The 26,596-nt window shown below is 40.2% G+C and overlaps 1 protein-coding gene and 1 non-coding gene across 2 annotated transcripts in view; one reads left to right on the top strand and one right to left on the bottom strand.

Annotated features, from left to right (window-relative positions):
• LOC126481519 (tyrosine-protein phosphatase non-receptor type 13-like) overlaps positions 1-26,596 on the bottom strand; it is a 450,882-nt gene that overhangs the window by 369,181 nt on the left and 55,105 nt on the right. Inside the window, exon 2 of the mRNA XM_050105325.1 lies at positions 21,372-21,423. Coding sequence (XP_049961282.1) covers positions 21,372-21,381 — 10 coding nt within the window. The 5' untranslated portion in view covers positions 21,382-21,423. The remainder of the gene's footprint in view (positions 1-21,371; positions 21,424-26,596) is intronic.
• Positions 19,531-19,602, top strand: Trnaq-uug (transfer RNA glutamine (anticodon UUG)). The gene has a single exon. It is a non-coding gene; the product is annotated as a tRNA-Gln (tRNA).

The following is a 26,596-nucleotide window of genomic DNA, read 5'->3' as shown; positions in this document are numbered from 1 at the left end:
TCCCTGAGCGGAGAAAATCTCCGACCCAGCCGGGAATCGAACCCGGGCCCTTTGGATTGACATTCCATCGCGCTGACCACTCAGCTACTGGGGCCGGACAGTTAACAGCTGAAACCATGTATGGAGCCTGGTCCGTAACCACAAGAAGGTTTTCAAACCCTATACCGGTAGGTCAGAGTTTTTGGCAGATGTCCGTAATTAATTGCATTACTATACTGGTATTGGCTTTCTGTAGCACATACATTTTTAACAACATGGGCTTCACTTTCTCCCCTGCTAAGGGAAAAACTACAACGTTCCAAACATATCGTTCCATTGAGTCTATGGTTTCATCCACGATGATTCCCACATCGCAATAAGACACTTTCTGCTTGATTCTTTGTTTGGTTTCTTGGTAAAGAGGCTCCATGTAGTTTTTTTCTTAAAGTAATCTCATCGGGCATTGGCATCTTTGTGTAGTTTTCAAGAAATGCCTTGAAGGCTGGATGGTTCACCTTACTGAGTGGAATTCCTACTTGTGTTAGAGTTGCACACAAATCAGTATTTAATTCCTTCAAATTTTGGCTTTTTGAACAATTATGTTGAAACGCATTTCGTAATAGATTTGTTTGCTTGAAAAGCTCTATTCATTTGACGCTTAGAGCTGGAAATGTGTGTTTGATGCGATGATTTTTCACATAAAAAAATTTCTGAATCGTAAACAGTACATTCCATAACAGTTCCATCAGTGACTATGAAATCGTTTTTGAATTCCAGAGCCAGAACAATGAAATCGGGCACACGACACCTTTGGCATTGTGAAATCTAATAGTAATGGTTCAAATGGCTCTGAGCACTATGGGACTTAACTACTGAGGTCATCAGTCCCCTAGAACTTAGAACTACTTAAACCTAACTAACCTAAGGACATCACACACATCCATGCCCGAGGCAGGATTCGAACCTGCGACCGTAGCGCTCACGCGGTTCCAAACTGACGCGCTTAGAACCGCACGGCCAATCTAGTAGTAAACTCGTTTAGTATTGTAACAAAGAGGTAACACCAGTTCAGTTGCTAACTCAGTGCGACTGTCAGACAGTATTCCTGCGCCCACTCCCTCACTTGCTATCCATGCTCAACACAGGTACAGATACCAGAATGTGCTCATTCATGCTCGAACTGCAGTCTCGGCAATTTCTAGTAACTTCGAGCGGAACCCTGTCTCAATTCTCGGAACTACGCGGGTGCGGTACCTGCCGTTTCTGCGTGACCAGCCTCCGCCTCCACGCGAACAGATGACGTCTCTCTCAGTGACAAACTCACATTCGTGAACAGCAGGCTACTGACTCTGGTATGATAGAATCGCTCATTGTCAATTGCATTATTGAGTGCTACTGTATAGCGCTGAAGCGAGAGTATGAGGTTTTGTTGCAGGTGTGCTTTCAGCTTGTAATGGTACTTGAATTACGCAACCATTACGGCACGTCACCTGAATCTCTCGATACCAGCTATATTCTACTGTGTTTCTGTTAACTACTTAACATATTTCTGAGGCAACATTCAGATTTGATTTCACTTTTGATGCATCGATATGTTTTTATTGCAATGATATTATTCTTATGTGTATTCTTTCTTTTGCCACTATGATCTTTGACATACTTGTAACTGATTTTTGGGTGCGCACGCGATAGTTAGTTAGTTGTTGAGTTGTTAGAGAGTCGGACCTTGAAAAGGTCAAGTCTTGGACGTCATGTTGGAAAGACGCATATTATAGTTGGCTTATAAAATGTGAGGAAGATGTTTTCAAGTATGTTTTGTATTGTGAAGTGATGTTTTGTGTTTACGTGATATTGCAATAAAAGCAAATTTCGGAGTGCTGATTAGTTTTTGACATCACTATTGTGCTAACTTTGAAAGGTTTAATCTCCAAGAATGGTTTGTGAAGCGCATCTACATAACTTTTGAATATAGCAGAATAAAACCTAAGCCTCTTTGCATCCGAGCTTGGAATCATAACCACCTAGATTTTCAACGATTGAGCCATGATTTTACGACGAGACCAGCGTGGGAAACACAAAAAGATGAGTGCCTAGTTTTTTGATTATTACATGAAATGACTTTATTAACTGTGCTCTAATGACACCTGCCACATAATATGACTGTTGTTGCCCGAAAATGCAGTATTTAGCAGCGTGAGCAACACCACAATCGTTATTAAAATGCTGACCTTTGTTATGGTAGGGTTGTTAGAAGCTTCCGCGCGGCGTTTAGTGAAAGAGGTAGGTTTACTGTTCGCACGTACAGAGCAAGCTGAGGAGGTGTTAACTGAAAGTGTGATTGGAAATCTTACACAACGGGCGGCAGGGGGATGGGGTGAAGGTTCCAAAAAAGGAAAAAGATCTGTGAAAAAACGCGTCTCTTCGCAACTAGAAACAAAATTTCACACTGTGATATCTTTCCTAACAGCTTTAGTTGACCATAGGAGAAAAGGTGCCCACATAATAGTGCTAACCCTGATGATCCCAGATCAGTGTTACTTCTGCGTGTGAAATTTATAGCACATCAGCTGATCAGTGTAAGGCGCATACTCCCGTGATTCATCAGCACTGGAAGAAAAATAAGAAAGCTGTCCCGACAAATGGTTGATCATCATCTCCTGTCTCTCCCTGAATAAAATGGGGAATGAATTCTCACCGCAATACCGAACTCCTGCCAATTTCAATTTTTCTCTTTGTCGCACATAACTAAATCACAGCGACAACCACAGTTCGTTTTTCTGATGATACGTAACGTGACGTATACCGTAATCACTGTGTTGTAACAGCATTTTAAAAATTCAGACATAAGAATGTGGGATTCCTTCATGTGTGGCTAGAGGTGGCACAAGAGAAGATGTCCAGTTACATTGGGGAGTGCTGGTTACACTGGGAAGCGCTGGGGTGGAGGGAGTAAATAGATGGGCACCTGCGAAGGCTCGGCACTGTCAACCCAAATTAGGGCACTGCGCGACGCCAAGCACATCTTCTACCGATCGACTGCTGCGCAGTGGCGGATTTAAAAATTCGCCCCCTAGGCACACCATATTATGTGTGTCCTCCCCCCACCCAAAAAAAAAAATACTATTACCCTATCACTTCACAACTGACGTTATGGATGAGAGCGCTGTGAGCTGTATTCGTACTCTGCTATTCGTTGTTCTGAAGGACGCGTCAGCGTAGAGTCGAGCTCAATCAAAATGTAATATGGTTTCTGAACTGTACTTGGTGTACAGCAGCGGATAAAACAAATATAAAACTGCATTGTGTTTACACATTCTTCTGTCGAAAGACAATAGAAACGAATACAAGGAAAATAACTTTTCTTTTATGGGCTAAAAATTCAGAAAAGCGTGTAGGAGACAACGGATTTTTGTTATACATTTACTTTTAAAATGTTCTTTTACGCGAAACCGTTGAAAATGAACATAAAAAAGTAGTGTTACGATCTAAAAATTGAAGGGAACGTGTCATACATTAGAAAATAATACTACTTAAAACTGTCGTTTTACGATCTAATAACTCGAATGTGTAGCAGATAAAATAACACGTTAGGTATTAATACGTGAATCTATAAGAAAGCGTAAGAAATGAAAATGAAATAGAGATTTCGGTACACGCGCTAATAACTAAATACAGATGAACAAATACATAATTTTACAGATTAGTGTGGAAAAATCAAATTTGTTTTATAATCTAATAGTTAACGTGTAAAGCATTGGGGTCTGTGTGGCTAGATGCTGCATAATGAGTGTACATAATACCTTTAATCCATGTAAGGGCTGAACAAAATAAAAATGTGTATGAAATCTTACAGGACATAACTGCTAAGGTCATCAGTCCCTAAGCTTAGACACTACTTAACCGAAATTATCCTAAGGACAAACACACACACCCATGGCCGAGGGAGGACTCGAACCTCCGCCGGGACCAGCCGCACAGCCCATGACTGCAGCGCCTGAGACCGCTCAGCTAATCCCGCCAAGGGCTGAACAGTTTTGTACTGCAGCTACTTCTCTCGCCATAGCTCTTTCTAACGGTATTAGTAAAGCTTTTCCCAATTTGTCGACAGAATTGAACTACGTTATTTATTAAGACTCTTTCATCTGAGCGAATTCTCCGATAACGTATATTTCCGCGATAACTATACATTTCAGCAGACGCCAAGAATACGCATCAATTGTAATACGCTACAGTATCAGTATGACTTCACTGTACAGTGCCGTGCGGTCTGGGTCATTCTGGTATTGTTTAGTACTGTCGGGCGCCTTCGGTCACGTCTGCACGTAAACGAGGTTTAGTTCCGCGTTCTACCATCGGCAATTGTAAAATAAACAGGTAATACGTACAGTAGTTTGTAAATCCAATGAATGTGCTCTGAGATATAATAAAAATGACATTGTAATCTTAAATTTTTAAAACTAATATTAATTAATAAGCAAACTCACCAGTCAGCATAGTTTGTGTCTGACTTTGATGGCAGAAAACTCGTTGATCATATCTTCGTAGTTCAGACGGTTGTCAGTTAGGAGGTCGGCTTCGATGTGAAGAATGGACAAGGCGTTCAATTTCTCCTCAGACAACGTAGAACGTAGATATGATTTCAGTCTTTCAAGAGCCGAAAACGGGTGTTCTGATGAACAATTTGTAGGGTGCCACGCATAGAAATATTGTATGAGCAATGACAACATTGGGAAACACGGACTGTAACCTCTCTTTTCGTAAAAATTTACTCATTTCGACTGGTATATCACTAATCTCAGAAGATTTCAAAAGTTCCGCAAAATGTACACATTCACTAGGGAAGGAAAGCTCTAAATCTGTCATATGACGCTTGGAGTTTTGCTGCACGTTCAGCAATATCGTCTAGTGAACTGTTCTTAAGGTTACTGAAAACTGTGAAGGAGTCCTCCTCACTAATTCGGCGTACAAGTTGTCGAGTACTGGGAGAAATGTTTCGACTCAAAAATTTTTCCTTTCCAGTCTTGTTCAGAGTCCGCTTCTTCGTCATCATGAAGTTTGCATTTTCGTGATCTTTTATAGGTGCATTCATAGACTATATCAGTCACAGCCTTCATGGATCTTTTTTATAATAGTCGAACATGCCAAGAATAGATGCAATGAATCTAAAGTGATTCATATAATTCATGTACTATTTTTGTATCAATATTTTCACTTTGCAATTTCAGATTTACACTATTAAATCTCTGGAGTATGTCCTTCCAATCTGTCATCATGAATGATTGCTGAGTTGATTCAATAAAACTGAAGCCTCATTTCGCACAAGTGGTTTTTCAAACGTTTTATTGGCCATATGTGTGAGGGCATTGATAACGACCTCCCAATTTTCATATATACTTACACACACTTCCTCTCTTGCTGACCAACGTGTTTTTGATAAACTTTTTTCCGTTTTGGTTCCTGGTTTCACGAAAGAAAGATGTTTATCCTAGCGCTGTGTAGAAGCAGAGAAAAAATTATAAAGGTTTTGCACTACATTGAAAAATGAACATGCTTCCCGACAACAGCTTTCAGCACTAGTGCCGACTACATTCAAAGACTGTGCTGTGCAAGACACATATTGCGCTTTCAGATTTCGTTCTTTAATGCGTGCCTGCAAACAACTGTAGGTTCCTGACATATTGCTTGCGTTATCATATGACTGGCCTCTCCAGACAGTAATATCAGTGGAATTTCTATACAGGGCTTTTAGTATGGCCTCAGCTGTTTTCGGACTTGTGTCCCGAGTTTGGTAAAAACAGAAGGAAACGTTCAGCAGGTTCACCATTCTCGTTCACATATCTTAATATGAAAGATAACTGATCGATATGTGAAATGTTCGCAGTAGAATCTACTATTATAGAGATATATTTGGCCTGTTTTATTTCACTTATGATAATTCTTTTTATTTGTTCAGAAAGAAGCGCTATTATTTCATCACAGATCGTTGAAGAATGATAAATTGTGTGTCCCTGCCCTGGATTTCCTTATCGTTCAATGTGCTCTGCGAGAAAAAGACAAACTTGGTTATAAGTTCAAGACACATCATAAATTGACCATTATGTAATGAATGGAATCTTTCAACGTGTCCACATAGGGGAAGTCTACGACTTGTTAGTTTCTTCACTACCGCAAACACCCTTTCCAACACACTGCGCCAGTACATTTTTTCTGCCTCAACATATGACTCGAAATGGTTATCTATTGTTCCAAGTGACTTTTTTCTTGTCAAGAGTGATAACTCAGAATTTTTGTGTTCAAGTGAATTCTCATGATGAGATAAAATATTAGGAATATTTTTCCCATCTGCAAAACCATTAGTAGCAATCACGGTCTTACCTCCGAACAATTTACATGGTGCACAAAAAGCAGCACCAGAGGTAAAGGAGTATACTACAAAATCATGCAAAGTTGATTCACCATTTAAAAGTTTATGGTAAATTGCATTTTTGTTCAAATATCTGGTTGTATCGCCTATTGATCTTCTTGAATTAGAAAAATCACAGTTACAATTCTGGTCAATGCCACGTTGTAAGAGAATGTCCATTGTTGATTCATTGGCACACCATTCTGCAGGATCAGCACTAACGAGGTTGTTTCTGTTTGTAATGTCTGACTCGACATTTAAGTTTTTCGTGAAACTCTAAATCAGGAACAATTTGATTTTCTTCATTTTTAATTTATATTTCATCTGTATTTACTTCTTTTACAACAGCTGCAGTGCCAGAAATATCATCCATACTACTTGAACTCTAAGTCGAACCAGCAACATTTTATGCGAAAAATTTATCTACTCTGCCAAGCGTTTTTAGAACAGTGGCTTCTCGTTCTTGCCTTTCCTACGATAATTTCCGAAATGCCGCCCCACTTAATTTTGCACGTTTGCTTTTTTCACTGTTATTCATGTTAAGGCACTTACAAAATTGGCAACCAACAGTTAAAACAAAAGAAAAAAATTGTAAAAGGAAGGAAAGAAAGACTGTATCCAGTTTCAATCGTACTACACCACACACCGCCGGAATTTTAGACGGGACGCAAATATGTTCTGAATATTCTTGACACTGTCTTTATAATTTAAAAAGCAAATAATTTTTGCAAGCCCGCATCTCGTGATCGTGCGGTAGCGTTCTCGCTTCCCACGCCCGGGTTCCCGGGTTCGATTCCCGGCGGGGTCAGGGATTTTCTCTGCCTCGTGATGGCTGGGTGTTGTGTGCTGTCCTTAGGTTAGTTAGGTTTAAGTTCTAGGGGGCTTATGACCACAGCAGTTGAGTCCCATAGTGCTCAGAGCCATTTGAACCATTTTGAATTTTTGCAATTTCTTGCAGTGTATGCTTGATCGCCTCTTATCCCACTTATTCTTATAACATTTTAGCTGTTTCTGTGGACAGAGATGACAGACTATAAAGTTTAAGTAGTCTTGTTGGCAGTTGAGGTGGTGTTTTGTCATTTGTATGAACACTGCTGTTATATCTACACGTAAATGCACCTTTTGTTCCAACATAAAATAAAAATAACCTTTCCTCGAAGAAAAAAAGTTTAGTTAAGAAGTTCAATATAAAATTTGCAGTGCCATGTAGTATTCGATTGCACAGAGTGGCAACTCTGATATCGTGCAAGCTGCAGTACAATATATGAGACAAACGAAAGTTGGTTTCTTCTTCTTTTTTCGCCAAAGAAAGTAAATAACTAATAAATCAATAAAATTTTTAAACTGTTGTGAAGTTTACTTCACACACTATTAGAAAATGGTTCAAATGGCTTTGAGCACTATGGGACTTAACATCCGAGGTCATCAGTCCCCTAGAACTTAGAACTACTTAAACGTAACTAACCTAAGGACATCACACACATCCATGCCCGAGGCAGGATTCGAACCTGGGACCGTAGCGGTCGCGCGGTTCCAGACTGAAGCGCCTAGAACCGCTCGGGCACTACCGCCGGCCACACTATCAGATATTCTGCTTATGTTCTTTTCGCATAAACATGTGTTTAAAAATGTAAAAAATTCCCAGTATCAACATGTTTTGTTAAACAGGTGTCATTAAATCAAAGCTCAGATACTGAAGACCACAGAACTTCCACATTCATTACAGAAATGGAGGGTTGACTTGACACTTCCCCGTAATTTCTACAAGAAATTAAAGTAGAGTCGGGTTTTACATACTGACGCACGCACATGTTACAGTATTTAAGAAACTGCTGATTAGTTTATCACAGCTTTTCAGGGGTCCCGGTATTTTCACGGGGAAAATATGGTAACGTTAAGTAGAGGACGACAACATTCTCCGAATAATAACGTTTCAAACTTTGTATTGTAGATTGCCGTCATGACAGCTTACTTCGGAATATTTTGAACAATCATGGAGATGATACCAGATAGGAACCCAGTCTTAAATTTCCATTCAGTCACCAAGTAAACTATGTATATATGTCGAATTTCGTTCTGAAGGCTTATTTAAACTAACAAGTTGCTTAACAATACTAAAAACTTTTGCCGTTCGAAAGCGCAGTTATTTTAAGACGTAAAAGGTTAAAATGAGCACAGAGCAAAAAATGCCGCCCCTAGGACAGTGCCTAGTGGGCCTATATGTAAATCCGCCACTGCTGCTGCGGTATAGATTTCACACGGAAGTAACATAAATTTGTGGATACGAATGACGGAGATGTTCCTATTCAGATGCGGTATTAATTAGTAGCAAGGAACAGAACACCACACAGCAGCGTTATAAACAGTGGCGTGGCTATGTAGCCAAGAACCCGGGGGAAAAATATAATTGAGGCCCTATCGAAAATAAACTAAATACTTCACAGATGCAAAACTACTTCATCATGATCTCCTTGCCGCCAACTGCACGGCATAATAAGGCAAACCTACGTACTACTAAGTAAATTATTATGTGTAACGCAGCAGATAATATTTAACCGTACTTTCTTATTATTTTGTACTCATAAACATGAAAGTTTGGTTGTTTCTTGCATTTTCACGCAGAAACTACTGGCTGGATTTGGATGAAATTTTGCGAACGGATAGAGTTCGACCTGAAAGGGACATAGGCTACTTTCATACCGATAAAATGATCCCGTGAGATAATTTTCAATGTTGTCCATACTAGGCGAACGAAGTCGCGGGCAAAGCAAGTAAAAAATTAACAGTGGAGAACTAGTGCTCAGCCAGGAAAACATGTCCCCTTGCCGCGGAGCACGCTAGGTACAAGTCAGAATTTCCGTGTAAGGTGGCACAGAAGTGCCGGGGAGACTGCCGACAACTCACTCTCGCTGAACTAGTGCGCTGTGAAATCAGTGCGCCGTACCGATCAGCCTGATTTCGTATAGAGCTACGATTTCCGATCGGTAATTGTCGGTAAGCGTCAGAGGCAGGGGCCATGTTTTCGTAGCTGTGATAGATTGCATTAGATAGGCAGACAAGTAAACGAAGTAGATAATTTTATTTTAACAATGGTTTTCTGGCTTTTGTTTTTGCAAAATCATCAATAAGTACTGTCAAATGTCGACTTCATGCGGCCTTGTTTTCGAGTGCTATGAGTGCCAAATAGTGGAGTCGAGGTTGACCCATACTATTTCTTAAATGAGTTTTGATAATTTTTAATTTGGTGAATGATCCTTGGGCTGTTGCCGAAATGTCATGTATTGTACGAAATAATAAGACTGCGGCAAACACATACGTAATATTGCATCCTAGCATTGCACATGTAGTTATAATTTCCTTTCTTAATTGGTGAACAGACCGTTTCAGAGTGAATTTAGGTAGAACAAGGTGATAAAATAAATTGAAGTGAAAAATTTGGGCCTGTTATATCAAAATATTTACTTTGGAACTGGTCACATTTTTGTAATTAAGTTGCTTCGTCTACAGTGACCAATGATGATGGTGTTAGGAAATTATATATTACAGTTCCTCCCCCCATGAACCATGGACCTTGCCGTTGGTGGGGAGGCTTGCGTGCCTCAGCGATACAGATGGCCGTACCGTAGGTGCAACCACAACGGAGGGGTATCTGTTGAGAGGCCAGACAAACGTGTGGTTTCTGAAGAGGACAGCAGCCTGTTCAGTAGTTGCAGGGGCAACAGTCTGTATGACTGACTGATCTGGCTTTGTAACACCAACCAAAACGGGCCTTGCTGTGTTGGTACTGCGAACGGCTGAAAGCAAGGGGGGACTACAACCGTAATTTGTCCCGATGGCATGCAGCTTTACTGTGTGGATAAATGATGATGGCGTCCTCTTGAGTAAAATATTCCGGAGGTAAAATAGTCCCCCATTCGGATCTCCGGGCGGGGACTACTCAAGAGGATTTCGATATCAGGAGAAAGAAAACTGGCGTTCTACGGATCGGAGCGTGGAATGTCAGATCCCTTAAGCGGGCGGGTAGGTTAGAAAATTTAAAAAGTGAAATCGATTGATTAAAGTTAGATATAGTGGGATTTAGTGAAGTTCCGTGGCAGGAGGAACAAGACTTCTGGACAGGTGAATACAGGGCTATAAATACAAAATCAAATAGGGGTAATGCAGGAGTAGGTTTAGTAATGAGTAAAAACATAGGAGCGCGGATAAACAACTACGAACAGCATAGCGAACGCATTATTATAACCAAGATTCACACGAAGACCACACCCACCACGGTAGTAGAAAATGCATGCCAACTAGTTCCGCAGATGAGCAGGAGATTGAGGGAATCTATGACCAGAAAAATAAATTATTGAGATAGCTAAGGGAGCCGAACATTTAATAGTCTTGGGGGACTGGAATTCGATGGTAAGAAAAGGAAGAGAAGAAAAAGTAGGGGTGAATATGGACTGGGAGAAACGAATGAAGGAGCAAACCGAATGGTAGAATTTTGTACAGAGCATAATTTAATCATAGCTAACAATTGTTTAAAAATCATGAAAGAAGATTGTATGCATGGAAGAGGCCTGGAGAAACTGGAAGGTTTCAGATAGATTATATAATGATAAGACAGAGATTTAGGAACCAGGTTTTAAATTGTAAGACATTTCATTGGCAGATGTGGACTCTGACCACAATCTATTACTTATGAATATTAGATTAAAACTGAAGAAACAGCAAAAACGTGAGAATTTTCGGAGATGGGACCTGGATAAATGGACAGAACCAGACGTTGTAGAGAGTTTCAGGGAGAGCATTAGGGAACGATTGACAACAACGGGGGAAAGAAATACAGTAGAAGAAGAATGGGTAGCTTTGAGAGATGAAACAGTAAAGGCAGCAGAGGACGAAGTAGGTAAGAAGACGAGGGCTACTAGAAATCCTTGGGTAACAGAGGAGATATTGAATTTTAATTGATGAAAGGAGAAAATATAAAAACGCAGTAAACGAAGTAGGCAAAAAGGAATACATACGTCTCAAAAATGAGATTGTCAGGAAGTACAAAATGGCTAAGTACGGATGGCTAGAAGACAAATGTAAGGGTGTAGAGGCATATATCACTAGGGGTAAGATAGATAATGCCAACAGAAAAATTAAAGAGACCTTTGGAGAAAAGAGAACCACTTCTATGAATATCAAGAGCTCAGATGGAAACCCAGCTCTAAGCAAAGAAGGGAAATCAGAAAGGTGGAAGGAGTATATAGAGGGTCTATACAAGGGCAATGTCCTTAAGGATAATATTATGGAAATGGAAGAGGATGTAGATAAAGATGAAATGGGAGATATGATACTGCGTGAAGAGTTTGACAAATCACTGAAAAACCTAAGTCGAAACAAGGCCCCGGGAGATATCAACATTCCATTGGAACTACTTATAGCCTTGGGAGAGCCAACCCTGACAAAACTCTACCATCTGGTGAGAAAGAGGTATGAGACAGGCGAAATACCCTCAGACTTCAAGAAAAATACAGTATTCCAATCCCAAAGAAAGCAGGTGTTGACAGATGTGGAAATTACCGAACTACTAGTTTAATAAGTCACGGATGCAAAATACTAACACGAATTCTTTACAGACGCATGGAAAAACTGATAGAAGCCGACCTCGGGGAAGATCAGTTTGGATTCCGTAGAAATGTTGGAACACGTGAGGTAATACTTACCCTACGACTTAGATTAAGGAAAGGCAAACCTACATTTCTAGCGTTTGCAGACTTAGAGAAAGATTTGACAATGTTGGCTGGAATACTCTCTTTCAAATTCTAAAGGTGGCAGGGGTAAAATACAGGGAACGAAAGGCTATTTACAATTTGCACAGAAACCAGACGGCAGTTATAACAGTCGAGGGGCATGAAAGGGAAGCAGTGGTGGGAAGGGAGTGAGACAGGATTGTAGCCTATCCCTGATGTTATTCAATCTGTGTATTGATCACGCAGTAAAGGACACAAAAGAAAAATTCGGAGTAGGAATTAAAATCCATGGAGAAGAGGTAAAAGCTTTGAGGTTCGCCGATGACATTGTAATTTAGTCAGAAGAAGCGAAGGACCTGGAAGAGCAGTTGAACGGAATGGACAGTGTCTTGAAAGGAGGATATAAGATGAACATCAACAAAAGCAAAACGAGGATAATGGAATGTAGTCGAATTAAATAGGGTGTGGTGAGGGAATTAGATTAGGAAATGAGACACTTAAAGTAGTAAATGAGTTTTGCTATTTGAGGAGCAAAATAACTGATGATGGTTGAAGTAGAGAGGATATAAATTGTAGACTGGCAATGGCAAGGAAAGCGTTTCTGAAGAAAAGAAATTTGTTAACATCGAGTATAGATTTAAGTGTCAGGAAGTCATTTCTGAAAGTATTTCTATGGAGTGTAGGGCATGTATGGAAGTGAAACGTGGACGATAAATAGTTAAGACAACAAGAGAATAGAAGCTTTCGAAATGTGATGCTACAGAAAAGTGCTGAAGATTAGATGGGTAGATCACATAACTAATGAGGAGGTATTCAATAGAATTGGGGAGAAGAAAAATTTGTGGCACAACTTGACTAGAAGAAGGGATCGGTTGGTACGACATATTCTAAGGCATTAAGGAATCACCAATTTAGTATTGGAGGGCAGCGTGGAGGGCAAAATTGGAGAGGGAGACCAAGAGATGAATAAACTAAGCAGATCCAGAGGGATATAGGTTGCAGTAGGTACTGGGAGATGAAGAAGCTTGCACAGGATAGAGTAGCATGGAGAGCTGCATCAAACCAGTCTCAGGACTGAAGACCACAACAATAACAACAACAACATATTACAGTTTTAAACATGGCTGTTACTTAGCAACCGTATACTAGTTTCAACATAGTGTTATACAGCCAACCGGTTGCACATCCTGCGTCTAGTACTTTTTTGAAAATAGGAACTTTAAACATTTCATCCCTTTTTCAAAATCACTGGTCAGGAGCTAGTTCATCAAAATCACGGGCTTTGCACTTGATTGATTCGAGATTATTTCTATACAATATCAGTTTTGTTTTTACATCTGCTAAGGCTCTACTTGACTCGTCCAAATCGACATCGCATTTTTTGTAAAATTCTGGATGTACAATTGATGTCACTTAATATTTGGTGCATGAATTCACTAAGGTATACGAACTTGAAATTTAGCATTTTTGTTTTAATGCTTTCTGCTTCGCTACGCTGATCTTTACTGGAACTCTTCAGTACTACGTATTTCTGATAATGTCTTGATCATATAAAAGAACGAACTTTTATTGCGGATGTCGTATTAACTCTGCTAGACCACCTAGCCAAATTTAATTTTCTTGGAGTGGCTTTCGATTCGTCAGTGAAATTCGACAGCTGCTTAATGCTATTCCCGCAAAAATGGTATAAGTCTTGTACTGTTTCGAAGAAAATCTGTACTTGCACACAATTGCTAACGGCATTGTTTATAACTAAATTCATATTATGACTGGCGCAATGTACATGCTCCGCATTTGGCTGACTATTCTTAATCTGTTTTTGTACACCATTATAAAAGGTTGCTCATCAGACTGGCACCCCCATACCTTGACCCAGACACTTTTTTAAATCAGTATTTTTGTCAATAAAAAATAATTTAGTCACCTGCTTGACAAAATCTGCTGCGCCATGTATGATAAGTGCATAAAAGCCTAGAAACAATTCTTTTACTTCTATATCGATTGGTTGTCCATTTTCGAATCTGGTTATTACTGCACATCTCAGAACAATGCTTAGCTGATCTACTCCCGATATATCCTGTGTAGTGTCCACTATGATGGCGAAAAACGGTGATGCTCTAATTTATTCTAGCAGCTCATTAACGGTTTGTTTCTTAAGCACTCAACATTTTTCATTTAGAATTTTTGGACTCGGATACCCTATAGAGCCTATAAAGGAAAAGGCATAATTTTAAAAATGTTTTCGAATGTAAGCAACTGAAAGAATAAAAAAAAGCTAAAAAAATTGTTAGAGGTAAAATCGATTACTTTTGGGCATATCCAAAACTTGCAGCCAAATGCGATCAAATCGGGCGACAAGCTCTGCAACGGATAGAAAATTGCCGTGATATCCTTCCACCGGATTTTAAGTTCACTCAGTGTCCTCTGAAAGAAAATAAAATTTTTGCTAGAACAAGTATGATATCGAATAACCTTGTAAGAACCATTTTTCAAAATGATGCTTCTTTAAAAATTTCATATTCAACTTCCTTGTCGATAGTATCGTTCTTTTTCACAGCTTTTACACAGTACTTGCGTCCGTACGGCCACTTGAGGATCTGTGTCTTTAATTCTTTCTTATGAGTGCTTCCAGTCCTGATTACCCGTACACAGTACATTACTCTTTTGCATGGCAAACAACCAGCAAGCTTAACTAGTTCATACTTCGAAACTGAAACATAGTACGATACTGAAAACACCTGTTGTTCTCGTGCGGATCTGTAGGAAATCGTCCTCAAGGCTGTAACTGTCCCATATCAAGAATTAGAGGTTTTTCTTTATCACTCAATGTCTTGTTCGTGACGTTTCCCAAGTCATAGTAAGTTTTATTTACCTTTTGAGTCACAAAATGTTTGGGCCAGAAGACTTGTAGAAGGCTGGGTGTAAAGTTTGTCAGTTTTTGTTTACTCTCTTCTTTTTCCTGACGTTGCTTTCGCTTAAACGCACCACTGGGTTATTTTTTATCCATTATTTTAGTTCACATCAACAAAAACTTAGTAAGCAAACAGTCCTTATGCCTGGTACCCGTTATATGCTCGAGTCGAATACTCACTGCACAGCACTGACGTTACACGTTATGATTCATCCCCATTACGGTCGGAGGAAGGCAATGGCAAACCACCTCCACTAGGACCTTGCGTAGCACGGCGGTGCGGGTCTCCCGCATCGTTCCCCTACAAGAATAAACCTGACGTAAACATTGCGCTATGTATACTTCCGCGTTTGCTGTTACCTCATCGGCCTATCGTTTACGTGGAGCTTAATGCACGCCCTCTCGAGTACACTCAAATAAGATGACAATAATACAACTTGTGCTGTAATGTCGCCGATAAAACCGAAAAAATCTCATAACCACACAAATATTACCGGCACATTTGCGCTGACTGGTCAGCCGTGCCAGCTAATATGAACACCTGCAGATTGTAGAAACGACGACCTGCTTAGAAGCAACAAAACAGCGAATCCTAATTGGTTTTAAGATAATGAATAAAAATACATAAAAATTCGGAAATACGCACTTTAAAAGCCAAGTGGAAAGCATATTACGGCAAGTATAAAAATATATGTATATATTATTAGTGTGTATGATATACCCTTCCCCTCGAAAATTTCGTACACGCGAGGTGCCTATTTGCTCCCACCGCCGTGTGTGGCATACATTCTGTCAGTTCTAATTAATGTTCACCAACCTGCAGTCTTCTACAGTTGTTTCCTGCTTAGAATACAGCACTTGTGAATCCGTTATACTGAGGCTGTGATAAACTCTTAGCATATTGTATAAATAATTAAATCTTCAATTAGTTTGTTTATATGGGATGCCACTCCCTTTCTATTAGCAGGACACCAGAAAATGCACAATTATAATCCACTTGATGAATCACAAATAATCTCCATTCTTCACACTGTCATAGAAAATAAACAAAACAATGAACTGCGTATTTGCGTGATTACTATAAAATTGTTCTCAATTCCATTTCCACGTTACCATAGATTACTATTTCTTAACCGATAACGACCGAGGCTGACAACATGTCTATCTTCCGATACTGCCAAACCAGCTCTGATCTTACAGCCGAACAACTTCGCCGGCGATCCAAGTTAGGCGCGATCCGAAGACCTCCGAACTGCTTTGTCTGCATTTCATCTAGAAGTTGTTTATTATTCTGCGGGTTATTAACACTTTTGAAATAATAGAACGATAGCCTGCTATTGAGAGATGTATTAATATGAAATGCAAGTAAATTCACGGTTTAGTTTTTCTAATATAAATAACAGAAAGTTATCATTTTGGCGCGCTACTTCCGAACGCAGCAGCCAATCACGGAGGAGGACCACACTTTAGGCAGTCTTTCTCAAGCCCTACCGAACAAACCATCTGTCATAACTCTGTACCTCACTGCCTTCCCAACTGCTCTGAGAAGCTGAATATGATGGCTGCAAAGCCAGAAATATTACAATGTGTCAGTCAGAAAAAGAGCAGGTAAAGAAAGTGAAGCCACTGAAAGCAGTATTTACCGTCATTAACTCCTCTGGTAATCTTTTATAACTCTCTCGATATCCGATGGATACAGTCATACAGATCACCACTGGAGATGTTATCTGCTACACCGACGACGACCTGATCACTAACATGATCCACAAAACCATCCACATTTTCTCTTCTTCTTTCATGAAATTCAGAATGCAATTGGTTACAACACTTTATTGGTATCTATGATTATATGATTAAGGATCATTTGCTTAGGGTTGGTTGGTTGGTTGATTTGGGGGAAAGGGGACCAAACAGCGAGGTCATCGGTCCCATCGGATTAGGAAAGGAAGTTGGCCGTGCCCTTTCAAAGGAACTATCCCGGCATTTGCCTGAAGCGATTTAGGGAATCACGGAAAACCTAAATCAGGATGGCCGGAGGCGGGTCTGAACTGTCGTCCTCACGAATGCGAGTCCAGTGTGCTGACCAATGCGCCACCTCGATCGGCTTCCCTCAGGGCAATTCCCTACACAAACAGTTAGATTACCATGCTGAATGTCGTATTAACTGCTTACCGGCTACGACTTGCCCCCTCCGTGCCGCCCAGAAGTCTGGGGCCGTGCGGAGCAAGGCCTTAGCAGACGCGGGGAGTAAATGTCGGTGCCTTGCAGGGCCTGCAGTTTCGCGCACAATACCTGTCGTTTCCGAAGTTAAAAATAACGCGCGGCAGCAACAGTGTTCCGTAATAATTACATTGTAGATATTTCATATTAAGATATGGTCACACACTTACTGTCAAACTCACTGCTAGTAATTCAGCGTCATTCATTGTCAGTTCGCAATGATTGGCAGCCACGGCAATACCGACTCAATCGACAACACCCGTCCGTCGGTCTTCGAGGACAAGCAATGCACCCTGCTATGTTTTTCTTTTGCAAGTGGGAGAAATTTTTGTGATTTCAGTTCGTGCCATTCGAGGTTTGTTGGTCAGTCGAAAATTCTTGATTCAACTACCATGTCATACAACATCATTCATGGAGGGCGAGCGGCCCCTTGAGCTTGGGGGCTCCGGGGTCCTATGTTAGCTACGCCATTGATTATAAACAGCTTCGCCACACTGATTATAAACAGCTTCGCCACGGAAGTATGATGCTACAACTGGTAGGTCCTTGGCGATGGCAGCAATGGCAAAAAAAGAGGACAGGCGGTGCGAAGTGGTCTGTATGGAACGACGAAAGCGAACTGTGGGCCCATTCTTGTACTGAAATACTGAATTTTTCTCAACTTCATATAATATACATTTGAGTAATGAATGATAAAAACCTTACGCGAATTATGCCATCCAAATATTTCATTAAAGGCGTCGACAGTTTTACCTGCTACATGTTTCTCATCTGTGTGTACTGTATTCACTGCACACATGTATACCGAAAATAGCATGTCTCGACATAAGATGAGGTGCTATAGCTAACAACCCTGCCTATAAACTTGGCCATCGAGTATGTGGGTTACTTTGAATTATTATTCAGTTCAAAGAATCGATGTACCTAATTGTACAGTATATATTAAGGATGTATGAAATTGTACCGCAAATGTAAGAAGTGTTATCTGCACGTGTAATTGCGAAAACTAAGGAAACCGCTGGAGAAAAATGAAGCGGTTGATTGAACATGGACGCTGCAGCTGGCAAACAAATGCCAAGCAAAGCAGGGAAACCTAAAAGTTGGAAGAAATATGCAGAAGTGATACGTGAAGGACAGAAACTTTATGACAGTGTCATGGAAAGGAAAGAGGGAGTGGATGAAGATGGAGGAAACAAAACCGGAAAGATGAATTTGAAAGGGCAATAAAAAACCTTAGTCCAAACAAGAAACTGGAGTGGACTAATTCTCTCAGAATTATGCAAATCTTGGGGGAGGGGGCACCATATTTTTTCCAGCTCTAGATTCAGTTTTATATCTGTGTTATCATTTATGTTGCCTTTTGTTTTCTCTTGTGACGATGTGACTGCATCCATTCGAGCAGATGCCTACGACTCCAAAACACTGTAGTTTCGCTTGTGGAATTTTATGGTCTGGTGTATGAACGCTGAACGCATAGTTAGCTAATGCATTTGTTTCCGTTATTTAATACAGTTTATTTTGTTATTTAATTCTTCACGTAAATTTTCGGATCTTTCTTTAACACTCACGTTGTATGTTTGAGAACGACCACCTCTCCCTATCTCATTAAAACGTGGTTGAATTTTTTTCGTGATATATGTCGGCGTTTTTTCTCATTCCTGCTCATAACATGGATTTTTACTTAAATACTTGATACATGAAGCGGAGCCCTCGAAATGTAGATGCAGTACTTGCATGAAATGCTGGAGGAATTTGTGCCCAAATTTGTGTAATGCGATGTTCTGTATTTGGAGATTGATATAATCTGTTGTGGGAAGCAACAATATTTAAGTATAATCGATAGCAATGGTTTTCTAGCAGCACTTTGAGTAAAATGTACGCAAAACAAAATGATATCAGCTGACTGGGCAGATTAACTTTCAAACATGGCTGCCTGACTTTCATTTGAAATTGATCAGTTTACTGCTTGTAATATTACTTATTATGTACAGGAAGTACACGTAAAAATTAAAATCAGATCTCGCAAACTATTCGTAGGTTTTGAACCTTGGACTTTATCTAGCAATTAAATGCGTCAAGCATTTTTTATTTTACGGTAAATAGACATGGCGTAAGAAATATTCCGTGGTGGCGTTTCAGTCATATTCCGCCGTACTTCGTGAACTGGCCAAAGCTATGAATGTCTTTAAATCAATTATTAACAATACTTAAGCAAAGGAAATTGATACTGAAAAAAAACACTTAACGTGTTACGTGTTAAGTTTTAAATTAAGGAACATCTTCGACAAGAAGGTCCCATGGTGTAATGGTTAGCACTCTGGACTTTGAATCCAGCGATCCGAGTTCAAATCTCGGTGGGACCTCATGAATATTTTATTTCTTTACCCACGATGTTCTTTCGATTTAGATACGTTGTAGTTCAACAACGGCGTAAATTCGCTGTCTTGAAATTGTGTGACCTCACACTTATGATCTGCTGCTTGTTCAATTTGGGCATGGGTACAGATTTGTTATTGAGTTTAGTCAAATAATACAACCGTGTAACGATTTTCCCCCTCCCCCACGTACGTTCTATAGATTTAGAAACGTTAGAGCTTTAAAACCAGCATAAGTTTGTTGTCTTGTATAATCTCACTTGCATTTGTAATCTGCTGCTTGTTCTATTTGGGCTTGGATACCGATTTGTTGTTGGAGTTTGGCAAATGATACAACCGTGTGAAATAATAGTTTTAAATGTTCATTATTGCTCTTACTTAGAAATTTACGTGCGTGTTACAGACCTGAATATTTGTTGCGGGGCTTCTGAACGACATCGTTTCCTTTGGAATGTTCGTAAGATCATAGACATGAAAATGCTGTACAGAATTTTATATCTGCTGTTGAACAGACTTGGTATTTTCTGATATTGATTTCTGATGGTGTGTTTTAATAAACAACAATTTTACCAGCTGTAAGCGGAGTTATAACTGATATCATGCCTTTCAACATCTGCGGTTGCCCGGGACATAAAATAGTTTTCTGATATACTTTTGTAAGAGTGGACGGAGTTCAGCGCGAACGACATATCGCTACGAAGTACAGAAAGAGCAAGTCCCACTGAATAGCACTGCAAAGCCGACCTACGAAGCTCCTGGCGACATCTACTAAGTAACAGTGCAGCTTACCAGAGGAAGATATCGCCCGTACGGCCATCTGTTGGCTTCCGTTGGTAGTACGAGCGCGGTTGCATCACGACTGTCGGTCGTCGTCGTCACATACTAGGACGAACAGTTTGGAGAAATTAGCTGACGCGCTCCTCACTTGTAAGACATAATGATGAATAATACAGTACCGTGGAGCATTATCACAAATATTTGCATGTTACAAGTGTAAAGCAGAATTTCAGTACTGCCCGCTTATAGCTCCGCGTTTAACTGGTACATAAATGTCCCGGCGAAGTATCCCGGGAGACACGACGAATACATACATGTGTTCATATAAAAATTTGCAGAGCCTAATGATATTACCGTGATGCATGAATATGAACTGGCTTATGGCATCAGGGAGACCTCGATTATAGGAATACCTCGTTTTACCTCCGAAGGCACTGCACTTCCGGAATACAAATTAAATTCGTTGGGTTATTTGCCTGTAGTGCAACTAAAATTTTTGATGTATGTGAAATATGATCATATGTATCATCTGACAGCATACAATGTAAACCCAAAAAATCAACTTGGAAATAAATGTATCACAAACAACTGAAAATGCTGAATTCGACCAGAGCACGGCAGTCTCATGCAGACAAAGGAACTAACAAAATACTAACATGTCACCACCACCTGCGTGCACAACTAACTATATAAAAAAACTATATGTCTGCATGATTTCATACACATATCACAAACAAACATTAGCTCACAGACTTCAGTTAGAAGCTATGCTGCTAGGATAATACTGCATCTCTCAAACATGGAACTTTGATGAACCTATACTGTTAAATATTTTAATTCAGTGATACCTATTAAAGGCCTACTGCTTCTAATATTGTACCAGGAAATATTAATGATACATAACTGTGAATCAAGTTTCTAGTTAAGAACCACATTATAATAAACAAGCGAACTCACTTCAGAATAGGCAGAAGACTTACCGGACATCATGGCTTCCTCTGTAGGTCGCCCAGCAACCGACGATGCTACTGTCTGCAACAAAACAAGAAAATGCACGTGATAATAAACCGTCTTTAACGACTTCGACGTCAAATGATAAATGTAGTGCAGCGTGGCATCGAAAATTAATAAAACAGTTCAAATTAGAAAATAAAATACATACCTGTGAATTTTCCAATTCAGTACTCGCCCTTTGAAATTGCGTTTATTAAGTATTAAAAATGCCAACCTCCGCCGACATTTGAATGTTGCAGTCAAAGACATTGCATATATTCATAGAAGAAAAATACATATCGAAGTCAGCAGGTGTTTCTCTCGATTTTGCTAGTTGTTACAAGAGTTGTCTAGGTAATCCGAAAGGCAGCTTGTTCATAAATTAAATAGAATTTTTACAAGTACGCGTTGCATCAACGAAAATACTACTGAAATTTAGCAACTTTGTACAGCCTCTCTCTGAGTCAGGATAAGAACACAGATTGACAGGAATAGGAACGCAGCTGCCACCGATCTATCTTAGTTTACGTTAAATAACTGAAGTTTTTTTCCCTAAATGGATCGCAATACTGAGCGTAATGCTACGTTTACCAATCTCAGTTCTTGTTTTGGATTTCTTTCACAGAAATTTAACAGAAGAACACACATTAAACACGACCTGAATAAAGAAGGAAGGTGAGTGTGTAACGCCCCATCTACATCAGGGTCATTAGAGACAAAGCGCCAGCTCGGATTCAGTCAAGAATAGATGTAAACCGGCCGTCCCCTTTATAAGGAACCATACCGGTATCATGGAAATCGTGGAAAACCTAAATCTGGTTGGTCGGACGCAGATTTGAACCGTCATCTTGCCTAATGCTTGCGTCCTCTTGCTCGATGGTGCCGCCTGAGGCTTTCCCGGCGAAATTAGTATCTTGGACACGGTACTCAAGAAGAAATGGATTTCATCTACATCTACATCTACATCTACATCCATACTCCGCAAGCCACCTGACGGTGTGTGGCGGAGGGTACTTTGAGTACCTCATTTGGTTCTCCCTTCTATTCCAGTCTCGTATTGTTAGTGGAAAGAAAGATTGTTGGTATGCCTCTGTGTGGGCTCTAACCTCTCTGTTTTTATCCCCATGGTCTCTTTGCGAGGTATACGTAGTAGGGAGCAATATACTGCTTGACTCTTCGGTGAAGGTATGTTCTCGAAACTTCAACGAAAGCCCGTACCGAGCTACTGAGCGTCTCTCTTGCAGATTCTTCCACTGGAGTTTATCTATCATCTCCGTAACGCTTTCGCGATTACTAAATGATCCTGTAACGAAGCGCGCTGCTCTCCGTTGGATCTTCTCTATCTCTTCTATCAACCCTATCCGGTACGGATCCCACACTGGCAATTTCTTGCCGGGGATTTCTCTAGGTTCCCCAAATCTCAAGGGACAAGTATCACAAAGTTTGCTTGAATTGGCGATGTTTTCCACTGAAATGAAATGGTCTTAAGGCATTGTTTTCTGGGGGACTTCATTTGGGGTTTTATGGCTGCCCAGTGCAGATCTTTTTGTTTGACGCCACTTCTGCAACTTGCGTGTCGATGAAGAGAAGATGAAATGTTTAGGACAACACAGAGCCCCCGATAGGATAAAATCTCCGGCCTGGCAGGGAATCGAACCCAGGACCTCAAAGGCGCAGCGAGCGACGCTAACCACTTTTTAAAATTTTGTTATTTTATTTATTTGTTTCGTTTTCCATGGATCCATATTCTAAGTGTAATGCTAGGATATAAAAAGTGTCAAATTACAAATACATTACACACTGGAAGTACAGATACGACTCTGCAGCTCGATTTTAATTACATGAATAATGGATTATTAATTATTAGATATTACCGTAAAGTAGTTACAAACCTTTATTGAACAGTATACAGATTTATTACATCATGATACAAGTTCTAGGATACTACGTCGTTGGCCGGCCGCTGGTGGCCGCGCGGTTCTAGGCGCTTCAGTCTAGCGGTCGCAGGTTCGAATCCTGCCCCGGGCATGGATGTGTGTGATGTTCTTAGGTTAGTTAGGTTTAAGTAGTTCTAAGTTCTAGGGGACTGATGACCTGAGATGTTAAGTCCCATAGTGCTCAGAGCCATTTGAACCATTTTACTACGTCGTTGACACCTAAAAAAATATTACAGCGACAGTGAGCATTTCTTTATATTATAATACGTATATATGCTCACGTGGTATGTGAATAGTGCTCACAGGTTTTAAGTTGCAATATGGAGATCATAACGGTACAGGTACCTCAAACTTAAGTGTAAGTAGAGTGTAAGGAATTTTGTATTTTTTTATTTCTAATGTCATTACTTACATATACGACAGAAGATTGTATATTTTGGTGCTTGAGTAATATACTCGAGATGATTTCTGTTCCTTACAGACCTATCTTGAGAATTACCTGTTGTACTTCGTTCATTGTTTAGAAATTTGTGTAACATTCTGTAGTGAAGACCACATATTTCCTGTTTCGATGCAGTTTTAAAACTGCCTTAAATTAATTGTAAGACGAAGCATATTCATAGGATAATAATAATTAATTGACACCATCAGTTTCAAAAGTAACTGGGTCAGCCGAACCTTTCAAAAGAGCGTCATTAGGAGAGGGAGGCCAAGAAGGACCCAATTTTACTGTAATATTCGTGGTGTCCCCCCCCCCCCCCCCTTAAACCATGGACCTTGCCGATGAAGGGGAGGCTTGCGTGCCACAGCGATACAGATACTCGTACCGTAGGTGCAATGGAAGGGTATCTATTGAGATGCCAGACAAACGTGTGGTTCCTGAAGAGGGGCAATAGCCTTTTCAGTAGTTACAACGGCAACAACAGTCTGGATGATAGACTGATCTGGCCTTGTAACATGAGCCAAAACGGTCTTGCTGTGCTGGTACTGCGAACGGCCGAAAGTAAGGGGATTCGGATCTCCGGCCGGGGACTACTCAGGAGGACGTCGTCATCAGGAGAAACAAAACTGGCGTTCTACGGATCGAAGGGTGGAATGTCAGATCCCTTAATCGGGCAGGTAGGCTAGAAAATTTAAAAAGGGAAATGGGTAGGTTGAAGTTAGATGTAGTGGGAATTAGTGAGATCGGTGGCAGAAGGAACAGGACTTCTGGTAATGTGAATATAGGGTTATAAATACAAAATCAGATAGGGGTAATGCAGGAGTAGGTTTACTGATTAGTAAAAAAAAAAAAAAATAGGAACACTGATAAGCTACTACGAACAGCATAGTGAACGCATTATTGTAGCCAAGATTCACACGAAGCCCACACCCACCACGGTAGTAGAAGTTTACATGCCAACTAGCTCTGCAGATGAGGAGGAGATTGAGGAAATCTATGACGAGATAAAAGAAATTATTTAGTTAGTGAAGGGAGCCGAAAATGAAATAGTCTTGGGGGACTGGAATTCGATAGTAACAAAAGGAAGAGAAGGAAAAGTAGTGGGTGAATATGGACTGGGGAAAACGAATGAAAGAGGAAGCCCTGTGGCAGAATTTCCTGTAAACACCGGAAGGTTTCAGTTTGATTATATAATGGTTAGATTGAAATTTAGGAATCAGATTTTAAATTGTAAGACATTTTCAGGGGCAGATGTGAACTCTGATCACAATTTATTTGTTATGAACTGCAGATTAAAAGGAATTGAAGCAGATGGGCCCTGGATAAACTGAAAGAAGCAGAGGTTGTAGAGGGTTTCAGGGGGAGCATTAGAGAACGATTGACAAGTAGAAGGGAGAGGAATATAGAAGAAGAACGGGTTGATTTGAGAGATGAAATAGTGAAGGCAGCAGAGGATCAAGTAGGTAAAAAGGCGAGGGCTAGTATAAATCCTTGGATAACACAAGAGATATTGAATTTAATCGATGAAAGGAGAAAATAAAAAATGCAATAAATTAAGCAGGTGAAAGGGAATACAAACGTCTAAAAATTGAAATTGACAGGAAGTGCAAAATGGCTAAGCAGGAATGGCTAGAGGAGAAATGTAAGGATGTAGAAGCATATATCACTAGGGGTAAGACAGATAGTGTCTACAGAAAAATTAAAGAGACATTTGGAGTTAAGAGAGCCACCTGTATGAACAACAAGAGCTCAGATATAAAATCAGTCCTAAGTAAAGAAGAAAAATAGAGAGGTGGAAGGAGTATATAGAGGGTCTATACAAGGGAGATGTACTTCAGGGCGATATTTTGGAAATGGAAGAGGATGTAGAGGAAGATGAGAAAGGAGATATGACACTGCGTGAAGAATTTGACAAAGCACTGAAAGATATAAGCTGAAACAGGGCCCCGGGAGTAAACAACATTCCGTTAGAGCTACTGATAGCCTTGGGAGAGCCAGCCATGACAAAACTCTTCCATCTGGTGAGCAAGATGTACGAGACAGGCGAATTACCCTCAGACTTTAGGAAGAATACAATAATCGCGGTTCCAAAGAAAGCAAATGCTGACAGACGTGAAAATTACCGAACTTTCAGTTTAATAGGTCACGGCTGCAAAATACGAACACGAATTATTTACAGAAGATTGGAAAAACTCGTAGAAGCCGACGTCGGGGAAGATCAGTTTGGATTCCGGACAAATATATGAACATGCGAGTCAATACTGACCCTACGACTTCTCATAGAAGATAGGTTAAGGAAAGGCAAAGCTACGTTTCTAGCATTTGTAGGCTTAGAGAAAAGTTTTTGACAATGTTGACTGTAATGTTCTCTTCCAAATTCTAAAAGTGGCGAGGGTAAAATACAGGGAGCGAAAGGCTATTTACAATTTGTACAGAAACCAGATGGCAGTTATAAGAGTCGAGGGGCAGGAAAGGTAATCAGTGGTCGAGAAGGGAGGAGACAGAGTTGTGGCCTACCCCCGTTGTTATTCAGTCTATATATTGAGCAAGCAGTAAAGGGAACAGAGGTAAAATCTAGAGTAGGAATTAAAGTCCAGGGAGAAGAAATAAAAACTTTGAGGTTTGGCGATGACGTTGCAATTTAGCAGAGACAGCAAAGAACTGGAAAGAGCAGTTGAGCGGAATGGACAATATCTTGAATGGAGGATGTAAGATGAACATCAACAAAAGCAAAACGAGGATAGTGGAATGTAGTCGAATTAAATCAGGTGATGTTGAGGGAATTAGATTAGGAAATGCGGCACTTAAAGTAATAAATGAATTTTGCTATTTG

The sequence above is a fragment of the Schistocerca serialis genome, chromosome 1 (genome assembly GCF_023864345.2).
Source record: "Schistocerca serialis cubense isolate TAMUIC-IGC-003099 chromosome 1, iqSchSeri2.2, whole genome shotgun sequence".
Classification (NCBI taxonomy): domain Eukaryota; kingdom Metazoa; phylum Arthropoda; class Insecta; order Orthoptera; family Acrididae; genus Schistocerca; species Schistocerca serialis.
The sequence above is the reverse complement of the archived record's forward strand: the minus strand, read 5'-3'. Positions and strand labels throughout refer to the sequence as shown.